Source organism: Pteropus medius, unplaced genomic scaffold, assembly GCF_902729225.1.
Source record: "Pteropus medius unplaced genomic scaffold, Ma_sr-lr_union100, whole genome shotgun sequence".
Taxonomy (NCBI): Eukaryota; Metazoa; Chordata; class Mammalia; order Chiroptera; family Pteropodidae; genus Pteropus; species Pteropus medius.
In genome coordinates this window covers 5,940,324-5,957,254 of record NW_024346771.1, presented here as the reverse complement: position 1 = coordinate 5,957,254, position 16,931 = coordinate 5,940,324, and the positions used below count along the sequence as shown (strand labels likewise).

Here is a 16,931-nt window from a genome sequence, read left to right as displayed (position 1 = left end):
TAGTCTTATTACCTTTCTCTCACGGAGATGATTCAGATCACAACAAATAGTGTTAAAAGGTACCAAAACGCTCAAACATTTCCGAGGTTCCAGCGGGATTAGCAGATGGGGGGCAAGCCCAGAAATGAAATAAGCCATCTTTGGAAAACACAGATGGCTTAATTGCATTCTTTATCATTTAGGAGTTTCCAGAGCTGGAAAACTTCCCTTGCTCTGCCTAGAGAGGCAGCTGATCAATTGAGCTTAAACCGCTGATGGTTCTACAGATTTATTCAAGTTTGACTGAGTTCTTTAAATACCCAGTGCAGGTGGTGGATCCCCAGGTGTCCAGCCTCCCTATCTATTAAATTAAACGCTCTGCACTTGCCGAGGTTCAAGCTTGGACAGTAGAGTGTACACTCAGTGTGCACTCTTTATGTGTTCTTTGGCACAAAGATTTCGGGGGTGGAGTGTGCATCAAAGCTCTTCATCCTGTAACGGGGACATCCATTGATCTTGTGGTTTGACTACATTGGGCCATGACTTTCAGGCCAAAACTCCCAATCCTGTTTAACCGATGCCCATTGGTTGCAACATACCTCAACGGGAGCCTTCTGCCTAGCAGAGCTGAGAGCCATGTACAGCAAGGCACTGGGCATACTGCAAACCCCAGGCAGCCGCATTCAGAGATGAGCTGTGGTCACCAAGTGCGGTGACTGGGAGAATCTCTATCCCTGGGAGTTCAGCCCCAGACGGTGCATACAATCTGAACCCGGGGCCTTCTCAGGGAAAAGCCCTGGCTGAGTTCACACAGGCATAGAACACCAAGCTACCTAAGCCTAAGGAAAAAAGAACACGGGAGGCTAAGGCAAAGACTCTCCTTTCTCCCTTGAACTTTGAGATTTGGAAGAGAGCAAAAAATCCAGCAGGGATGGATCATCTGAGCTCTGCTAACTTTTGGGTGGTTAGAGTGATGAAACCACACCAATCAGTTTTTTTTGGTTGTTTTTTTTTGTTTGTTTTGTTTTTTTGGGTTTTTTTTTTTAACCTTTTCCTCTGCTCAGAGCAGACACAATTGAACACGCTTGGACAGTTAAGTGTCTTTCCAAATGCTATCTTTTCCCATCTCAACCTACCCACCCTCAGCTCCTGGTACTCACAATTTGTCGCTGTTAATCCTAAATGCCACAAGCCGGAGAACATCAAAGTGAAAACGCTGATCAGCCGTGGTACAGAATCCATTTCCCTCGAGTAAGCGGTCCCTCCCAATCGAATCCAAAATTCGCAGGCGCCCGCCGCGGCTTCTTCTTGCTCTGTGCGTGTCTTTTTCTCCTCTGCACCGCTAACCCCTTCCCACCCACCCCCTTGGAGAGTCACTCGCTCCTTCACTCCATCCCGTGTCCAGACGAACTATCGAACCCGTAGCAGATCTTCTCCGCAGCTGAGGCTGGAGCTACAGTCCCCGCGACTGCCGCTTGCTGTGCTCGCCTGCCTCGCCCGCCTCTTCCTCCTCGCCCCCCTCCTTAAAGATGCAAATCCAAACCCAACTGCAACCACAGACGTCCACTCGGTGGATGCTGGAGCTGGAATCAACACCCGGCCGGCGCACAGCTCCTTATAGGAGCGCAGGGTGCGCGGCACCGCCCCCGACCGGGCCCGCCCTGCGCTCCCGGATCAGAGCGGCCTGGGCCCTTCTGCACCCGACTCTGCGCGATTCTCCTCCCACCACCGGCGATGAGCCCCGAAACCTGCGAGGCGGAGGAAGAAGGGAAAGACGAAGGGGATCTTTCTGTTTCTCTCTCACAATCTTCCCCCTTCCCCCCAGTTTGGGGGTGAGTAAAGGTACTGGAATTTCAACAAGGTTCTCGAGAAACGCTGCGGAGGGGATACTAAAGGAGTTGGAAGAAAAAACGCATTCGCAAGAAGTATTATCCCATGCAAAGCTTCGCAAAGAGCTAAAGATGCTTTTTTTGCATTTTGCTACACCCCCCCACCCCGGAGAGAAGGCTCGAATAAGGCGATTTTATTTCCCCAGCGTTTATTTTTTTTCCTAGTTTGGAAGGCTGATGAGTATTGATGATACGGATGACACAGGTTTAATGTTATGTCTGCTCCCCTGCTTTCCTTTCCGCACCCTGCTCCCCTCTCCCATCCTTTCACCACATAACACGTCTACTCTCCTCGCTGCACACGCATAGTTTAGGGCAGGTACTGCATGCAAGGTGGCCCGCGCTTTAGGTTCTGAAGCCCAAGTGGTTCGCTGGCGCCTGAGAGAGAGGGAGGGATAAACTGGGTGTGGTAACGATGAGAATCAAAGTAGGGGTCCTGGCTGGCTCATAAGATACCATATCTGAGGGCTCCGCTGGAAGGATTTAAGAGGAAGGAAAGGAAGGAAAAAGGAAGGAAAGGAAGGAAAAAGGAAGGAAAGGAAGGAAAGGAAGAAGAAAGAAAGAAAAAGAAAGAAATTGGGGAAAGAGTAGTTTCAGTCTCTTCCTAGAGGCTCCCTTGAGGTTCTGTCTTTGGCTTCTAGTTTACATCTGGTGACTCTCCTGTTTTACTATAAGACAACTTATTTTGTTTTTATTGGAAGCTGTCAGAAAGCTGTCAAACGCTAACATAATGAGGGACCACAATGATTTCTCTTGTGTGAAGCTTACAATCAAATTGGATAGCATCACTTCGGAGGAAGTTGATTTCTCCCTCCCCCAGTCCTCAGCAGTAGCATTTTCGCAGGCTTATTTTACAAGATACATTCCTGACAATCCTTGGTCTACAGCTGCCAGCTAGCTCACAGCTACAGCAAGTTGAGCTGGGTTTTCAAGCAGCTTCTGCCTGAATCCTGAGGTTACCCTGTGGTTTAGGTTAGAGCTGGACTCACATCATTGGAACACTAAAAGATAGATGATTGACAACTGGATTAGGAACATTGTTATTTTATTAGAGAGAAAAGAACACTGAGGGACCTCTCCCTTATTACCTAAATGACACTCTTGTCTTTAAGCTTCTAACTGAAAATAATTATGTTAGTTGCTAAATTCTTGAGCAAGGGGAAGAATTCTCCACAGGCTTTAGTCGTGGGAGAAACACCATGCGAAGAGATGGTGAATCCCAAAGTATCAAAACTGAGATGATCCAAGAAGCTGTCCTGTTGGCAGGGGCCAGAGTGAGGAGGGTGCTGGGTTTCAAAGCCCAGCTGCTTGGGCTTTCTTCTTCTACTAAGGGCCCCAAGAAGCTGCCATGGGATCCCTGGCCTTTGAGGATCTCAGGTTTAAAAGCACCTTAGTGGCTAGTTTATTCATACCAAAGAGTCTAGAAAAAAATATGAACTAGCTTGATGTGTTATTTAAAACTTAGGTATTTAAAAAAGAAATTATTGCAAATATAATTTATGTCCCTTTTGCATTCTTTTTATCCCTCAGTTTAAGAACACTGCTTTTTAATTCCCTTTTGAATTCTTGTCTGATCCCATTCATACCTAGAAGTGAACACACCTTTTTCATTCCTATGCATCATGTTTTTATACTTTTACCATACATATCTACATTCTTAAACAATATATAGTATTGTTTTTGTATAGCATTGTTTTGATTGTCTTTAACATACATATCTATCTATCTATCTATCTATCTATTTATCTATCTATATATTACATCAAACTGTTTCATTTTTGCATCTCACAATTTACTCATTATGTTTTTGAAATTTGTGCATTTGGATACATGTACTTCTATTTTTTTTCATTTTAACTTCTGTATTATATTTCATTTTTATGATTATACCACAATTCATTCATTGATTCTTCTGTTTATTAATCTACAGATTATTTCCATTTGTTTTTTTTTTCTCAGTATAAACTATATAATCTTGTACTATCTCTTAGTTTTTCTCAAATAGGTACTTGGGAGTAAATTTTTTTGATCATAGGAAATGCGTATCTTCAGCTTTAGTATGTATTACTAGTTTCTCTATAAAATTGTGCTACTAATTCATACTCGTCTCTGCCAACAGCAGTGTGTGAGGTTTCTCTTAGCTCCACATCCTTACCAACACTTTTAAGACCTCTCAGATTACAGATATGGAAATGATACCCAGAGAACACAAGTCTTTAGCCGCTGAGATTAATGTTCTATTATACCATTCCACTTTTTACATTTCTCAAAAAATATTAGTTAAATAAACTATTTCAAAAATTATGGAAGATGTTGGCTTCGTTTTCTAACAGAATGACTTAAAATGACTCTGTATTGGTAAAATATACTTGGATTATATATTAAAAGGCAATCAGGGAAATTTGTTATATGAAGTCTCCAAACTGTACATGTTCTTCAAGTTATTAGTTAAACACTGTAACTCTGCATTTATGGATATCCATATGAAGACCTTGCATATAGTGTATAAGTTGCACCTAATTTAAAGTCCTATTTACAGTTATAGCTGCTTTTTCTCTCTCAAACACACCTGTTCTCAGAGCAACTTTGAGACTTAAATAGCAGACATTTGTCTAAGATTTTAATGTTTCAGTAAGAATACCGCAGCTCTGAATGTGGCAAGGTGCAAGCAATTGTTTCTCTTACACGATAGAGTAAATAATTCCATCTTCTGAGGGCATTTTGCCAGCAAGTTTTTATTAGCTATGGAATAGTAATACTATTAAAACTGTTTTCAGCCAGATTGATATGTATGTATTGAAATTCTTTTGTAAATCTTATAGTTTGGTAAATACTCCTTTTGAATAGTAGAATAGAAGCTGAATAATCTCCCTCCCACCATATTCCTTGGTATAGAAGAAAAACTCATAAAAACTCATACTTGCAGAGCGCCTTGTTTCGAAGAGGCTTACAAGTCCTGCATAGATAGAGCACATTGATCGCTAATAGGGAATGGGGAATCTTCACACCCTCTTCATTTTCCCTTGAATATCCCCACTTTTTTCCTCTTACAAGAGTAGAATGGAAAGAATCATTCATTAACTGGAATCTTAGACGTCAAATATTCAACAAGTGGTTTGCCTCATTGATTTTGTAATCTCCTGTAATGCGTAAAGAAGGTATGCTTGCTCATCTCTATTTTCTAGATGGGTCCTAAAAGGAGACGGATTGAAATGTTAAATATCATACAGAAATAATGGCCTCAACCCATATGGCACTTGAAAATGAACACCTCCTGTTCTGTTTCCTTTCTGTTTAGAAAGCTAATACGTAAAATTCACTATGACCTATGAGTATCTGATATATATAGGAGAAGAGTCTGCATTGGTTACAGTAAGCAACTCTGTTTTGAGTATCAGTACTTTTAGATTTTTCAACTTTACATATTACGATTTTTTTGTAAAGATTAAACAAAGACTTCTCTCGCCACCCATGTCTTCAAAATAGAGTTTTTAAAAATACGGATGTAGCAGAAAGTTAATTTATTTCATTTTATTATTTTTCTTTCTAATGCTTATTTTCATTCTTGTTTTGTTTTGTTTTCCCTCTTTATAGCATGTGGCCAGTAATATGCAACACCTGTAAGTATAAGAAATGGGGAAAAAGTTCTGTTCTCATGGAACTAAAAATGATTTAGGAAAATATAATGTAAACACGTTAAAAAATTAAAATAATAAGTTGACGTGTGATTAAGTGCTGCATAGCTCAGATAATAATTACTATAGAAGTTTATAAATTGACAAAGATTGTTTCCTCTGGGAAGGAAAACTTGGAGTTGACATAATGAAGAAGTTCTTTGTCTCTTTGGGTGTAAAGGGATTCGAGGCACTCTGGGCCATAAAGACTGTTAATTAAGTCAGGCTAGGTCAGGTATATTTGCCTTAATAGGAAAGTTAAATCTTAGGATAATGAAGGCAGAAGTCTGCTTGTGCAAAAGAGTGGACTTTTCTATTACGGCAAATGGGCTTTAGCCAAATTATGAGAAAAATTCACTTAGCCTCTCTCCACTACTTCTCTCTCCTAGTCTACCTCAAACTCAATTTCATCACCACAATATTCACCCTTCACAACAAAATGAGTCGTCTGTTCTCATCTACATCCTGCAAATGGAACAACTCTTCAGATATCTTCACCTGGAATGCACATTTCTCAGCTGGTAACATGCCATGCTGTTTACGTGTACTCCTCTTTCTTCCTTCTATGGGCTGCTTCTTCCCAGTTGGCTAATTTGCACTTACCATTCAAGTCCACCTCTCTCTTGAGGTCCCTATTGATTACTGTGTAATGTTTCTGGTCACATGTTTTCTTAACTCTGTGTAGTTTCTCATTTAGTATTCAACTTGGAGTCTTTAGCACTCAATAAGCTTTAAAAAATACTTGATGAATGAATAACGTTAGTTATAAAAATGTCTTATCAATCATGCTAAGCAAAATAAGCCAGACAGAAAATGTTGAAAACCACATGATATCTCTTATATATGGGATATAAACCTAGAAGCAACAAATGAACAGGACAAACAAATAGAGACTCATGGACATGGACTGTATAATAGTGGTTACCAGAGGGAGATGGGGAGGGGGAAGGTAGACAGGGTAAAAGGGGTCAAATATGTGGTGATGTTAAAGAATTAAAAATAAATTAATTAATTTTTTTAAAAGGTCTTATCAATTTTTTAGAGGTTGCATCCACCCTACCCTGCCTTGCCCAAATCCATGTGTTTTACCAGATTCAGGGGCTTCTTTGAGGGCATTTATCTTTATTCACCTTGGAAATCACAGTGCTGATTTTATGGATAATCAGTGAGGATGCAGTTTAGGATAATATCTTGATAGTTCATTCTCCTAGCCATATAGTTTTCAAATACTGAATTTAGTTTTTAGGAGGAGTTTACCCTCTAAAGTATATATAGCCATATTTGTACAAACCCAGTCATGCCACATTCAGAAACGTGTAAAAAAGGATCTCTCTTCTCCACTTGTTTCTGGCTCTCTCTGAAGGATGTTCTGCCTACAATTACTGAGAAGTCCTTTGTGATATATATCATGTTTCAGGAGAAACCTGTTTGGAGAGCTTTAATGAAAACGGTTCTGAACTTAGAATCAGAAACCCTGAGTATTAGCCTTGGCTTTGCAGCTTACTGGGTATGAGACCTTGAGTACATAAATTGGTCTCTTTGAGATTCAGTTTCTACATCTACAAATTGTGAATTGTGATAATTCCTGGCTTAGGTATTTTTGCATAGAGAATAGAATAACACATGTAAAAATATTTTTTTTTTATACAAACGCAACTTATAAATATTATGTCCTAGCTCAAAGAAAACTATTTATTCAGTCCTTTACCTCTGGATTTGTCATGCATTTCTTTGCCAAGTTATCCCTAGCATAAAAATACATGCAAATATCTAAAAAGAAATGGGAAATATGCATAACTCATTACTCAAAGGCATCACAATAAATCAATTGACCAATATTAATTTATCGAGTAACACTAATATGCCTAGACTCCTATCAATTACTTTTGGTTAAATAGGTGCCATAAATGAGATAGCCTGTCCTATCTTCACAATTCTTACATGCCCCACAATTTATAAGTGAGGCAATAACATGTATAAACATAAGTAATACAAGCTTATATGTGAAAAACAACCAAATGTTATGTTTTTCAAATCCATTAAAGTGGCAGACATTATTGGTTTCTTGATCAACAGCCATTGCCAACTTCTTCCTTGATTCCCAAATAGGCTGCTGAAGAAATCATGATTTGACTCAGCCTACCAGAGCAATCACTTTCCCCGTTGAGATTGATTATCTGGAACTTGCTGTGTGGCCCCGTTCTGAACAACAAGGGGAAGGAGAAATGTTTTCTCTGGGAAAAGAGAGAAGAGTGTGAATAAAAATCCTATTGTTTTCCTCACAACTTGGACAATATCTCATGAATGCATGAGGCTTATATCTACAGCGCCTATTTGGGAACATGAGAAGATGGCCAGGAAAATGACATGGCAAAAAGCAAAGAGAGACATTTTATGGGTCTTAATTACAATTTATTTCTGCTCTGGAACAATAAATGTCTGTATTGTTTAAGCCACTGCCAGTTAATTCTTTAGAGAAAAATAGAACAATGTTTATTAAATATCAGCCTACAATAGAAATTTTGACTTTACTTTCTTTTTTAGAATCATGGAACAATTATGACAGATATATTATTAGGCAGATAAGAATACTGAGACATGAAATTTAAGTAACATTGTCCAAAGCACAAAACTGTTAAGTAGAAACACAGAAGTTCTAACTGCATGTCTTGGCTGATCACATTATTGCTCAGTGCCACAAATACTCAGAAATGAAATATATCTTTTAAATCTCATGTGTCTGTCTCCCCTCATACTCTGTGTGTGTGTGTTGTGTTTATGTGTGTGTGCTCATTTAACCTGACCACTTAAGGTAATTTTTTTTAAAAATTTCTACTTAAAATAAATATCTTTAGGATTACTGATGCCATGCTTTTATTTCTCGGGGAATAGCTGTCTCTAAAGTCAGCTTGTTATTACTAATCTGTTAAAAAAAAATTAACGAAGAGCAACAGGAATCTGTTCTGTTCTAGGTACAAATCTGATCTTTATGTAAGTCAGGCTGACATCTGAATATAAGATCTGTGATAAACCACTACTATGAATTATTACAAAATTTTTATATTTTCCAAGAGTATATTTTTCAGGAATAAATTATTTAGTAGGAGAAAAGCTGATTTCAAAGGCCTTATTTCATGATGTAACCGAATCTTTAGTATGTAAGTCCTTTAATGCTTTTTGCATTTTTTTATTTTATTAAATTTATTGGGCTGACATATGTTAATAAAATTATATAGCTTAAAATATATAATTCTATAATGTACCATATACATATTACATTACCCAAAGTCAAATATCATTCTGTCACCATATATTTGATCCTCTTTATTCTTTTCTACCTCCCCTTACACCCCATTTTTCCTCCGATAACCTCTAAACTGTTGTCTGTGTCTTTGAGTTTTGTTAGTTTGCTTGTCTTGCTCATTTGTTGCTTTTAGTTTTATACTCCACATATAAGTCAAAGCATATGGTTCTCAACTTTTTCCATCTGACTTATTTCACTTAGCAAAATATTCTTAAGATCCATTCATGTTATTGCAAGTGGTAGTGTTTTATTTTTTCTTATGGCTAAGTAGTATTTTATTGTATATATGTATTACATTTATTGAAGGACACTGTGGCTGTTTCCATGTCTTGTCCACTGGGAATAATGCTGTAATGAACATAGGGATACATATATACTTTGAAAACTAATAAATGTTTTCAAAATTTTTAGGTAGATATCCAGAAGAAGGATTGCTAGGTCATACGGTTATTTTATTCTTAATTTTTTGAGGAAACGCCATAGTGTTTTTCATAGTGGCTGTACCAATTTACATTCCCACCAGCAATGTACGAGGGTTCCTTTTCCCCCACAACCTGTCCAACACTTGTGATTACTTGTCTTATTGATAGCTATTATCAATAATAAGTATAAGGTGGTATCTCATTGTGGTTTTGATTTGCATTTTCCTTATAATTAGTGAAGTTGGGCATCTTTTCATGTGTTGGCCATTTGTATGTCTTCTTGGGAAAACTATTTAGGTCCTCTGCCCATTTATTACTTGTATTGTTTGTTTGTTGTTGTTGTTGAGTTATTTGAATTCTTCATATATTTTGAATATTTGCCTGTTATCGTTGTTTGCAAATATCTTCTCCCATTTGTTGTTTGCCTTTTTGTTTTGTTGCAAAAGAAACCACCAACGAAACAAAGAGGTCTTTTCAAAATTAAATCGGCATAGAAAACACAATATAAAACATCTATAATTTGCTTTTTGTTAACATTTAAAAAATGGTGGAATGAATGTTAGCTTAGAGCCAGCAAGGGGTATGTTGACCACTGGGGGCAGAAAAGGAGCAGATTTGAGACATGAGAATGGTAAAGTTTGTTGGTAGCTGATATGTTCATTTGGGAACAAATAGAGAGAGGATACAAGAGGAGGTAATGAAACAGAAAAACAAATCTGTTGTCTTATTTAATTTTTCCTTACAACTCTGATATTATGTCTATTAAGATATCATGCAAGACCAAGAATAATAAACGTTAATGATCCAACATATTAAATAAAATATATGATCTTAATTATTCTTATTTTTTTATTAAAAAATAAATATACCACCTACCTCTTACAGTGTAAAACAGAGTTTTTTACTCACTTGAAGCTGCGCACTTTAGAAAAAATATATTTTCAGGGTTTTATATATACAGATATCATGATATATACATTTTGACTATATATCTTTTCTTTATAGAACGATTTTTACTTCCATTTTCTTTGTAAGTCACTTTAATCACTATTTTCTAAGTGACTTCTCTGGGCTAACCCTGTCGGAGGCACTGCAGATATTACCTTAAGTAGTCAAAATCTGTGGTTTTGAGGGGATTGTGGCTACTATTGAAGACAAAATAACTTCAGATTGCTGAGAAAATTGCTATATAGCAAATATACTTTTTTGTTTGTTTTAGCATTCAATAAATTCTATTTCAATGGTCCAAATATTATGTAAATAAGACTTAAGAAAATTTTTATTTAAAATTTCTAAAATAAGAAAGTTTGTAATAAGAATAATGAAGTGAATTAATTTAAGTGGAACATTTCTTGATTCAATTCACACAAGATTTCTCTACTTGGGAATCTGCCAATGTATAAGTAGATGCTAAGGGTACATAGACAGTACCTACTCTGAAGCTTTATGCATTTTAAGAAAGAGGATTGTTTTACAAGCAAAAAAATTTAAAAAATGATATAGACAGCAATTGGTAAACTTTGATGCATAGGTCTAATCTGGCTGCTCCTTGTTTTGAACAACACACAAACTATGAATTTTTTTTCACATTTTTTAATGAACTGAATAGAATCATTCAAAGAATAATATCTTGTGACACATGTAAATGATATGAAATTTAAATTTCAGTCTCTATAAATAGTTTTAATAGCCATGCTAATTTGTTTGCTGTTATTTATGGCTGCCTTTGCATTAGAACTGAGGAACTGAGAAATTTTCACAAAAACTGTATGACCTGCGAAGCCTAAATTATTTACTAGGTGACTCTTTACTGACTTTTGATACAGTATAACACTAGAACAAAATACAAGGTACAGAAGTATTCTACAATTAAAGAATTTATATGGTTCATCCATCTATTCAGAACTTTTTCATCAATAAACTTTTTTGTACCAGTGATCATAGGATAAGTTGATTAACAAAATATTCTCTCAAGTATTGGAAAACATAGACTGTATATATAGATTTAGAGGTGTTTATTAGGAAGAATTAAAAACATTTCCACTGGACGAGTTGAGTTTGAATCTTCATGCTACTACCCATTTCATTTTCATTACAAATATAAAATATAACTGAGTGGTTCTAATTCCTCTGATTTTTGGAGATTATGGAACAATTTTCATTACCTTCCAATAAACTTTTGTTGCTAAGTATTAACACTATGTTTCTATTCATTTTTACACTTTAATATTTATTGTGGCATACTTTCAAACTAATAGAAAAATGTCAGGATGGAATAAAGAACTATGCTTTACTTTCAGCATTTTAAAAAATAATAAAAATATTACTAATGTCCCTCTCTCTCTCCCTCCCACCTCCAATCTTCTCTCTTTCTCTCTCTCTCTGTCTGTCTCTCTGTCTCTCTGTCTCTCTCTGTCTCTCTCTCTCTCTCTCTCTCTCCCTCTTCCTTTCTTTCTCTTTTTCCTCTCTTTTTCTATGGCCATAACCTCTTACAGTTCCTCTAGTTCTCTGACTCACCTAACACCTGGATTAACATAAATAAAGGTTCAGAAAGTGAGCAAGCAGAGAACAGTCATGGAAGTTCATAAATACTCATGATTTAATATGTTTTGTCCTTGCCCAACAACTAATTAATTACAATTGCATTTCATGCTGGCAAGAACAACTCCAAGGCACTGGGAACTCATACCTGGAAGGAGGTTTGACCAAATCTTGAGTTTAAAAATGTTCCTAGGAAAGTAAGTTTTGTGATGAGCAGAGAGGGATGGGAAGAGGATGGTTTGTGTAAGAAAATTAAGGGAAGGAGCAGAATAGCCAGAAGGAAGACAATCAGAATTACCAGTGGCTTTCAAATGAAAAAGTAATTTAACTGAGTGTCAGACTACAGAAAATTTGTTAAATGTTTGATTTTTATTGTAAGAGAAGTTAAAAGTTATTGTAAGATTTTTTTTTTTTTAAGGATAAGAGTGACTAGTGGTTTCATATTTTGTAGTTCATTGGCTACAAATGCCAGTCAAGTCATTTCTCACACATGTATTATCAGTTACAGTGAGATAAGATGTGACTCCTCCATTCAACATGTTTTCATTACAGGAATCTCTAACACATTACTCAAAGAAATAACAGCTTACAGATTTGAGATTTGGTGTTTGAAATATTACACATATATTAAGTGTTCATCTCACCTTAGAAGTATGATACAGAGGCCAAATAATGTAAATTGTTTTCATCTGTAAAGGGGCTGTGAAAATCAGAGGTGAATTAAAAAAAATGCAGTGCTTGATGCTTAAGCATTCATTAAATGGTTATTATTATTCATAATTTGGTGTCATTAAATAAAATACATTAACTTCCAGCAAGTCCTGGTCGGAACCATTTATTGCCTTTCATGCAGCAAAACTTCATGGATGTAGCAAGATCATAGTTACTGTCTTTATCAAAGATAATAATATTCCCTTGGGGAAATAAGACGTTTATAATGTGGTCTATGCAATTTTTATAAGTGTTTGACAATTGTCTGGCAATTTGTTTCTGGTGGACTATGACTCATTATCTGAAGAACTGATAGGAGATTTCAGAATCTAAATGATGATACTACACTCTCAATGAATATTTGTTTTCAACACAGCCAAAAGAAATAGGCATAATAATATATGCCTTAAAAAATTTATAATGGGGGAAAAGATGAAAAACAATATATTTAAAGAGGACTTTAAAGTAAAAGCAAAAAGGTGTAGCTCAGTGATTTTTCTCAGAAGGATTAGAGATTGAGAAAGATCAGACTTGTAGATGATGAAATTCAAAAGGTAGATATAAAATTTACTAGACAAATATTTCTCAAGGAAATCCCAATGCTCAGAATTTACTAACTCCATCTCTGCCTCCCAATGTACAACTCATTTTCTTCAGTGTGGCATGTTTTCCTAGTTTAGGAAAAAGTCATCCCAAGCACATAACTCCAGGAAGCATTTGCCTATAGCGTTCTGAGAATGGTGAAACTTGTTTTCTTTCGGAAATGCCCTTGCTATATTCCTGACATTCTATATAAAATGGCATTTTCATTTTCTCTCTTATTTGTCAGAAAACCTGATTAATAGAATTCAAAATCCAGATCTTGGTTTTCTAGCAATTTTTCATTTGATGAAATTGCGAACTAGATTCAACATGAGTCAATGAATTACCAGTGAGCAATTTTAGATTTATAGGATTGGATGGAATTCAATTAGATTTGGGGGAAAGGGTGTGTATGAATAAAGTACATATCAAATTTAATGTTGATTAGACTTTTCATATGGGGGATTTTAATTATTTTAGCTCACCATTTTGAACTATTTGTATAACTCCATAACGATGATTGTTTTCCTATCAAACAGAAAATAAAGTAAGCCAGATGTGTTTAGAGGAAAACACGGGAAAATGATAACATCATTTAATGTGTTATAGCTGTGAAGAAGAAAATTAAAGTCTTTGATAACTGGTTTAGTTCACAAAAGATCACATTTCTCTATTTGAATTGAGTTAAGAACACAAGTTATTTGGCTACTATTATCAAGACTTGTAATCAAAGAATGCAATTACATGGTATTTTTTGCTCTTTGTCTATGTTTTGTTTTGTTTTGTTTTGTTTTGTCTGTTTGTCTGTCTGCCCACATGGGTTAATTCTGCACAGCAGAAGATTGTGATAAAAGCATTACGCATATTTTCTTTTTGGGTAATTTCCGTGGACATGTTTGATGCTCTTGGTATATTACAGAACCCTGAGGGATCTAATACTGATGTATTTGTAAACCTTTTGCTGTAGGTTTTAGTTTGTGTATTGAAAGAGTCAAACAATTTTTAGTTTACATTCAACACATTTTGAACACCTACCAGATATCAGGTCTCATGATAGTTGAACCAGCTATCCTATCATGATGAATGAGACATGTTCTGAGTCCATAAAATGTCCCCACATGTGGATGATAAGGCAAACACCAAGTTCATTAAATATATACTAAATGATGAGTGAACCAAAAGAAGCTAGAACAGAAATAAATGGACTTTGCCTACGTGGAACCCAGCAGGACTAAAGTATTTTGAATTCAGAGCTGATGAATAAGAGATTTCATCTGTTATAAAAGTAAAGGAGGGAATTTCAAGGGAAGGCAAAGGCCCAAAGTTATGAGTCTGTGTACCATATGCTGAGTAAAATTTGAACAATTCCAGTAGTCTAGAATAAATGTCATGTACCTGGAATGCATACAGACACAATGAGAAGAATAAATAGTTAATATGTCAATATCGTCTATATTTCAGGTTAGTTAGAAAGGAGACTTGAGAGCAGAAGGCAAAATGTTAAACCAAAGTAAGGTCATTTTTACGTTTAGGCTTAGGAAAGATACTACTATTATGTTGTAGAAATATAAGATATGATGATGTTTTCGAATTTATTAAATACAATTTTATTTTCTTATGGTAAGAACACTCAGTATGAGACCTACCATCTTAACACACGTTTAAGTATATAATACAGTATTGTTTACAATAGGCACTGTGTTGTCGAGCAAATCTCTAGAAATTATCTTGCTTAACTGAAACCTAATGCCCATTGATTAGCATTTCTTCCTCCTCCCAGCTCCTGGTAACTACCATTCCACTGTCTGAGTCTATGAGTTTTACTATTCTAGATATCTCATAGAAGTAGAATTATATAATATTTGTCCTTCTATGACTTACTTATTTTACTTAACATAATGTTCTTAAGGTCCATCCATGTTGTATCATATTGCAATTTTTTTTCTTTTTTAGGACTAAACAATATTTCATTCCATGTATATATCATATTTTCTTTGTCCACTTATCTGTTGATGAACATTTAGTTTACTTACACATCTTGGCTATTATGGACAGTGCCACAATAAACATGGAGTTGCTAATATTGCTTTATGATTCTGATTTCCATTCTTTGGATAAATACTCAAAAGTTTGATTTTTAAGTAATCTGGTAATTCTATTTTTAGTTTTTTAAAAACTCTCTATATTGTTTTCCAAAGTTCTGTACCATTTTATATTTTCACTAACAGCGTACAATGGTTCCAGTTTCTCTATATCCTTACCAATACTTATTGTCTTTTTTTCCCCTAATAAACACCCTAACAAATATGAGGTAATATTATTGTGTTTTTGACTTGAATTTTAAACGTATTTTGAAATTAGGAAGTGCGATGCCTTCAGTTTTGTTCTTTCTCAAGTTTATTTGGCTATTCAGAGTCCTTTAGGTTCCATATAAATTTTAAAATTATAGAAGAAAGAAAATAATAAAGAATAGAGCAGAAATAAAAAATACACGATAGAAAAATATCAGTAAAATTAATAGGTGGTTTTTTGAAAAAATTAACAATGTTTGACAAACTTTCGCTAGACTAAGGAAAGTAAGAATGAATACTCAAATAAGTACAATGATTAAAAAAAGGAGACATTAAATCTGATGCCACTAAAGTAAAAACAATTATAAGAGACTATTATGAACAATTATAAACCGTAAAACTAGACAATCTAAAATAAACTGATAAATTTCTAGAAACATATAACCTACTAAGATTAAGTCATAAAATAACAGAAAGTTTAAACAGACCTATAACTAGTAAAAAGATTAAATCAAGTATCGAAAACCTCTATGTAAAAAAACACCATGATTAGATGGCTTCACTGCTGGAGTCTACCAAACATTTAAAGAAAACTTAACACCAATTCTTTTCAAATTCTACAAGAAATTTGAAGAATACCAAACACTTCCAAACTCATTTTATGAGGCCAGTGTTGTTATAACACTAATGCCAAAAAAAAAAAAAAAAAAAGATATTACAAGGAAACTATAAGCCAATATCCTTAATGAATACAGATGAAAATATCCTCAACAAAACAATAGCAAATTGAATTTAACAGCCACTTTAAAAGGATTAAACACTGTGAGGTAGAATTTATCCCTGGGATACAAAGATCGTTCGACTTTCAAAAAACAATTTTCGTGATATACCACATTAACAGAATAAAGGATAAAACTCACATAACCATCTAAATAGATGCAGAGAAAGTCTGACAAAATTCAACATTCTTCCATGATAAACTCTGAACAAACTGGGAATTGCAGAAGTCATCTCACCATAACGAAGGTCAAATATGAAAGTCCACAGCTAATATCTGAGGGAGAGCAGAATTTCCATTTCAAAATATGTAGGATATTTTGGTCTATTGATTATTTTAAGCTGGTTATTTTTAAGAAACAAAAGACTCGGGAAAAACTTTATACCTTCCCCTTACTGCCAAAAAGGATTTATATAGAGGACCTGCTCCAGGAAGGGGGCTATCACAATAGATGTGACAGACAGGAAGGAGCCTAGAGAGCCCCATAGTTAAAAATTGCTCTATAATTAAAGGTTGCTCAAAAAACATTTATTTATCAAATATTTGCTTTTCTATCTCCTTGTGAATTGCCTTTGTCCCCTTTGAAGTCTTAAACCATTACCCTCTCCCCACCTTTCTCTTTAGCTCAAAATGGCATATATACCCAATTCGCCTACGGGCCCATATTCTTATAAAACCCTTGTAGGTATATATGTAATTAAATTTGCACCCCTGTAGGTACTTACGTAATTAAATTTTCTCCTGTTAATCTGCCTCATAT

At 35.3% G+C, this 16,931-nt stretch overlaps 1 protein-coding gene across 2 annotated transcripts in view; it reads right to left on the bottom strand.

The window, feature by feature from the left end:
* Positions 1 to 1,327, bottom strand: part of CNTNAP5 (contactin associated protein family member 5) — a 728,931-nt gene extending 727,604 nt beyond the window's left edge. For both annotated transcript variants that reach the window (XM_039876503.1, XM_039876504.1), the window contains exon 1: positions 1,140 to 1,327. In XM_039876503.1, coding sequence (XP_039732437.1) covers positions 1,140 to 1,221 — 82 coding nt within the window. In that variant the 5' untranslated portion in view covers positions 1,222 to 1,327. The remainder of the gene's footprint in view (positions 1 to 1,139) is intronic.
* Between the last annotated feature and the right edge of the window lie 15,604 nt (positions 1,328 to 16,931).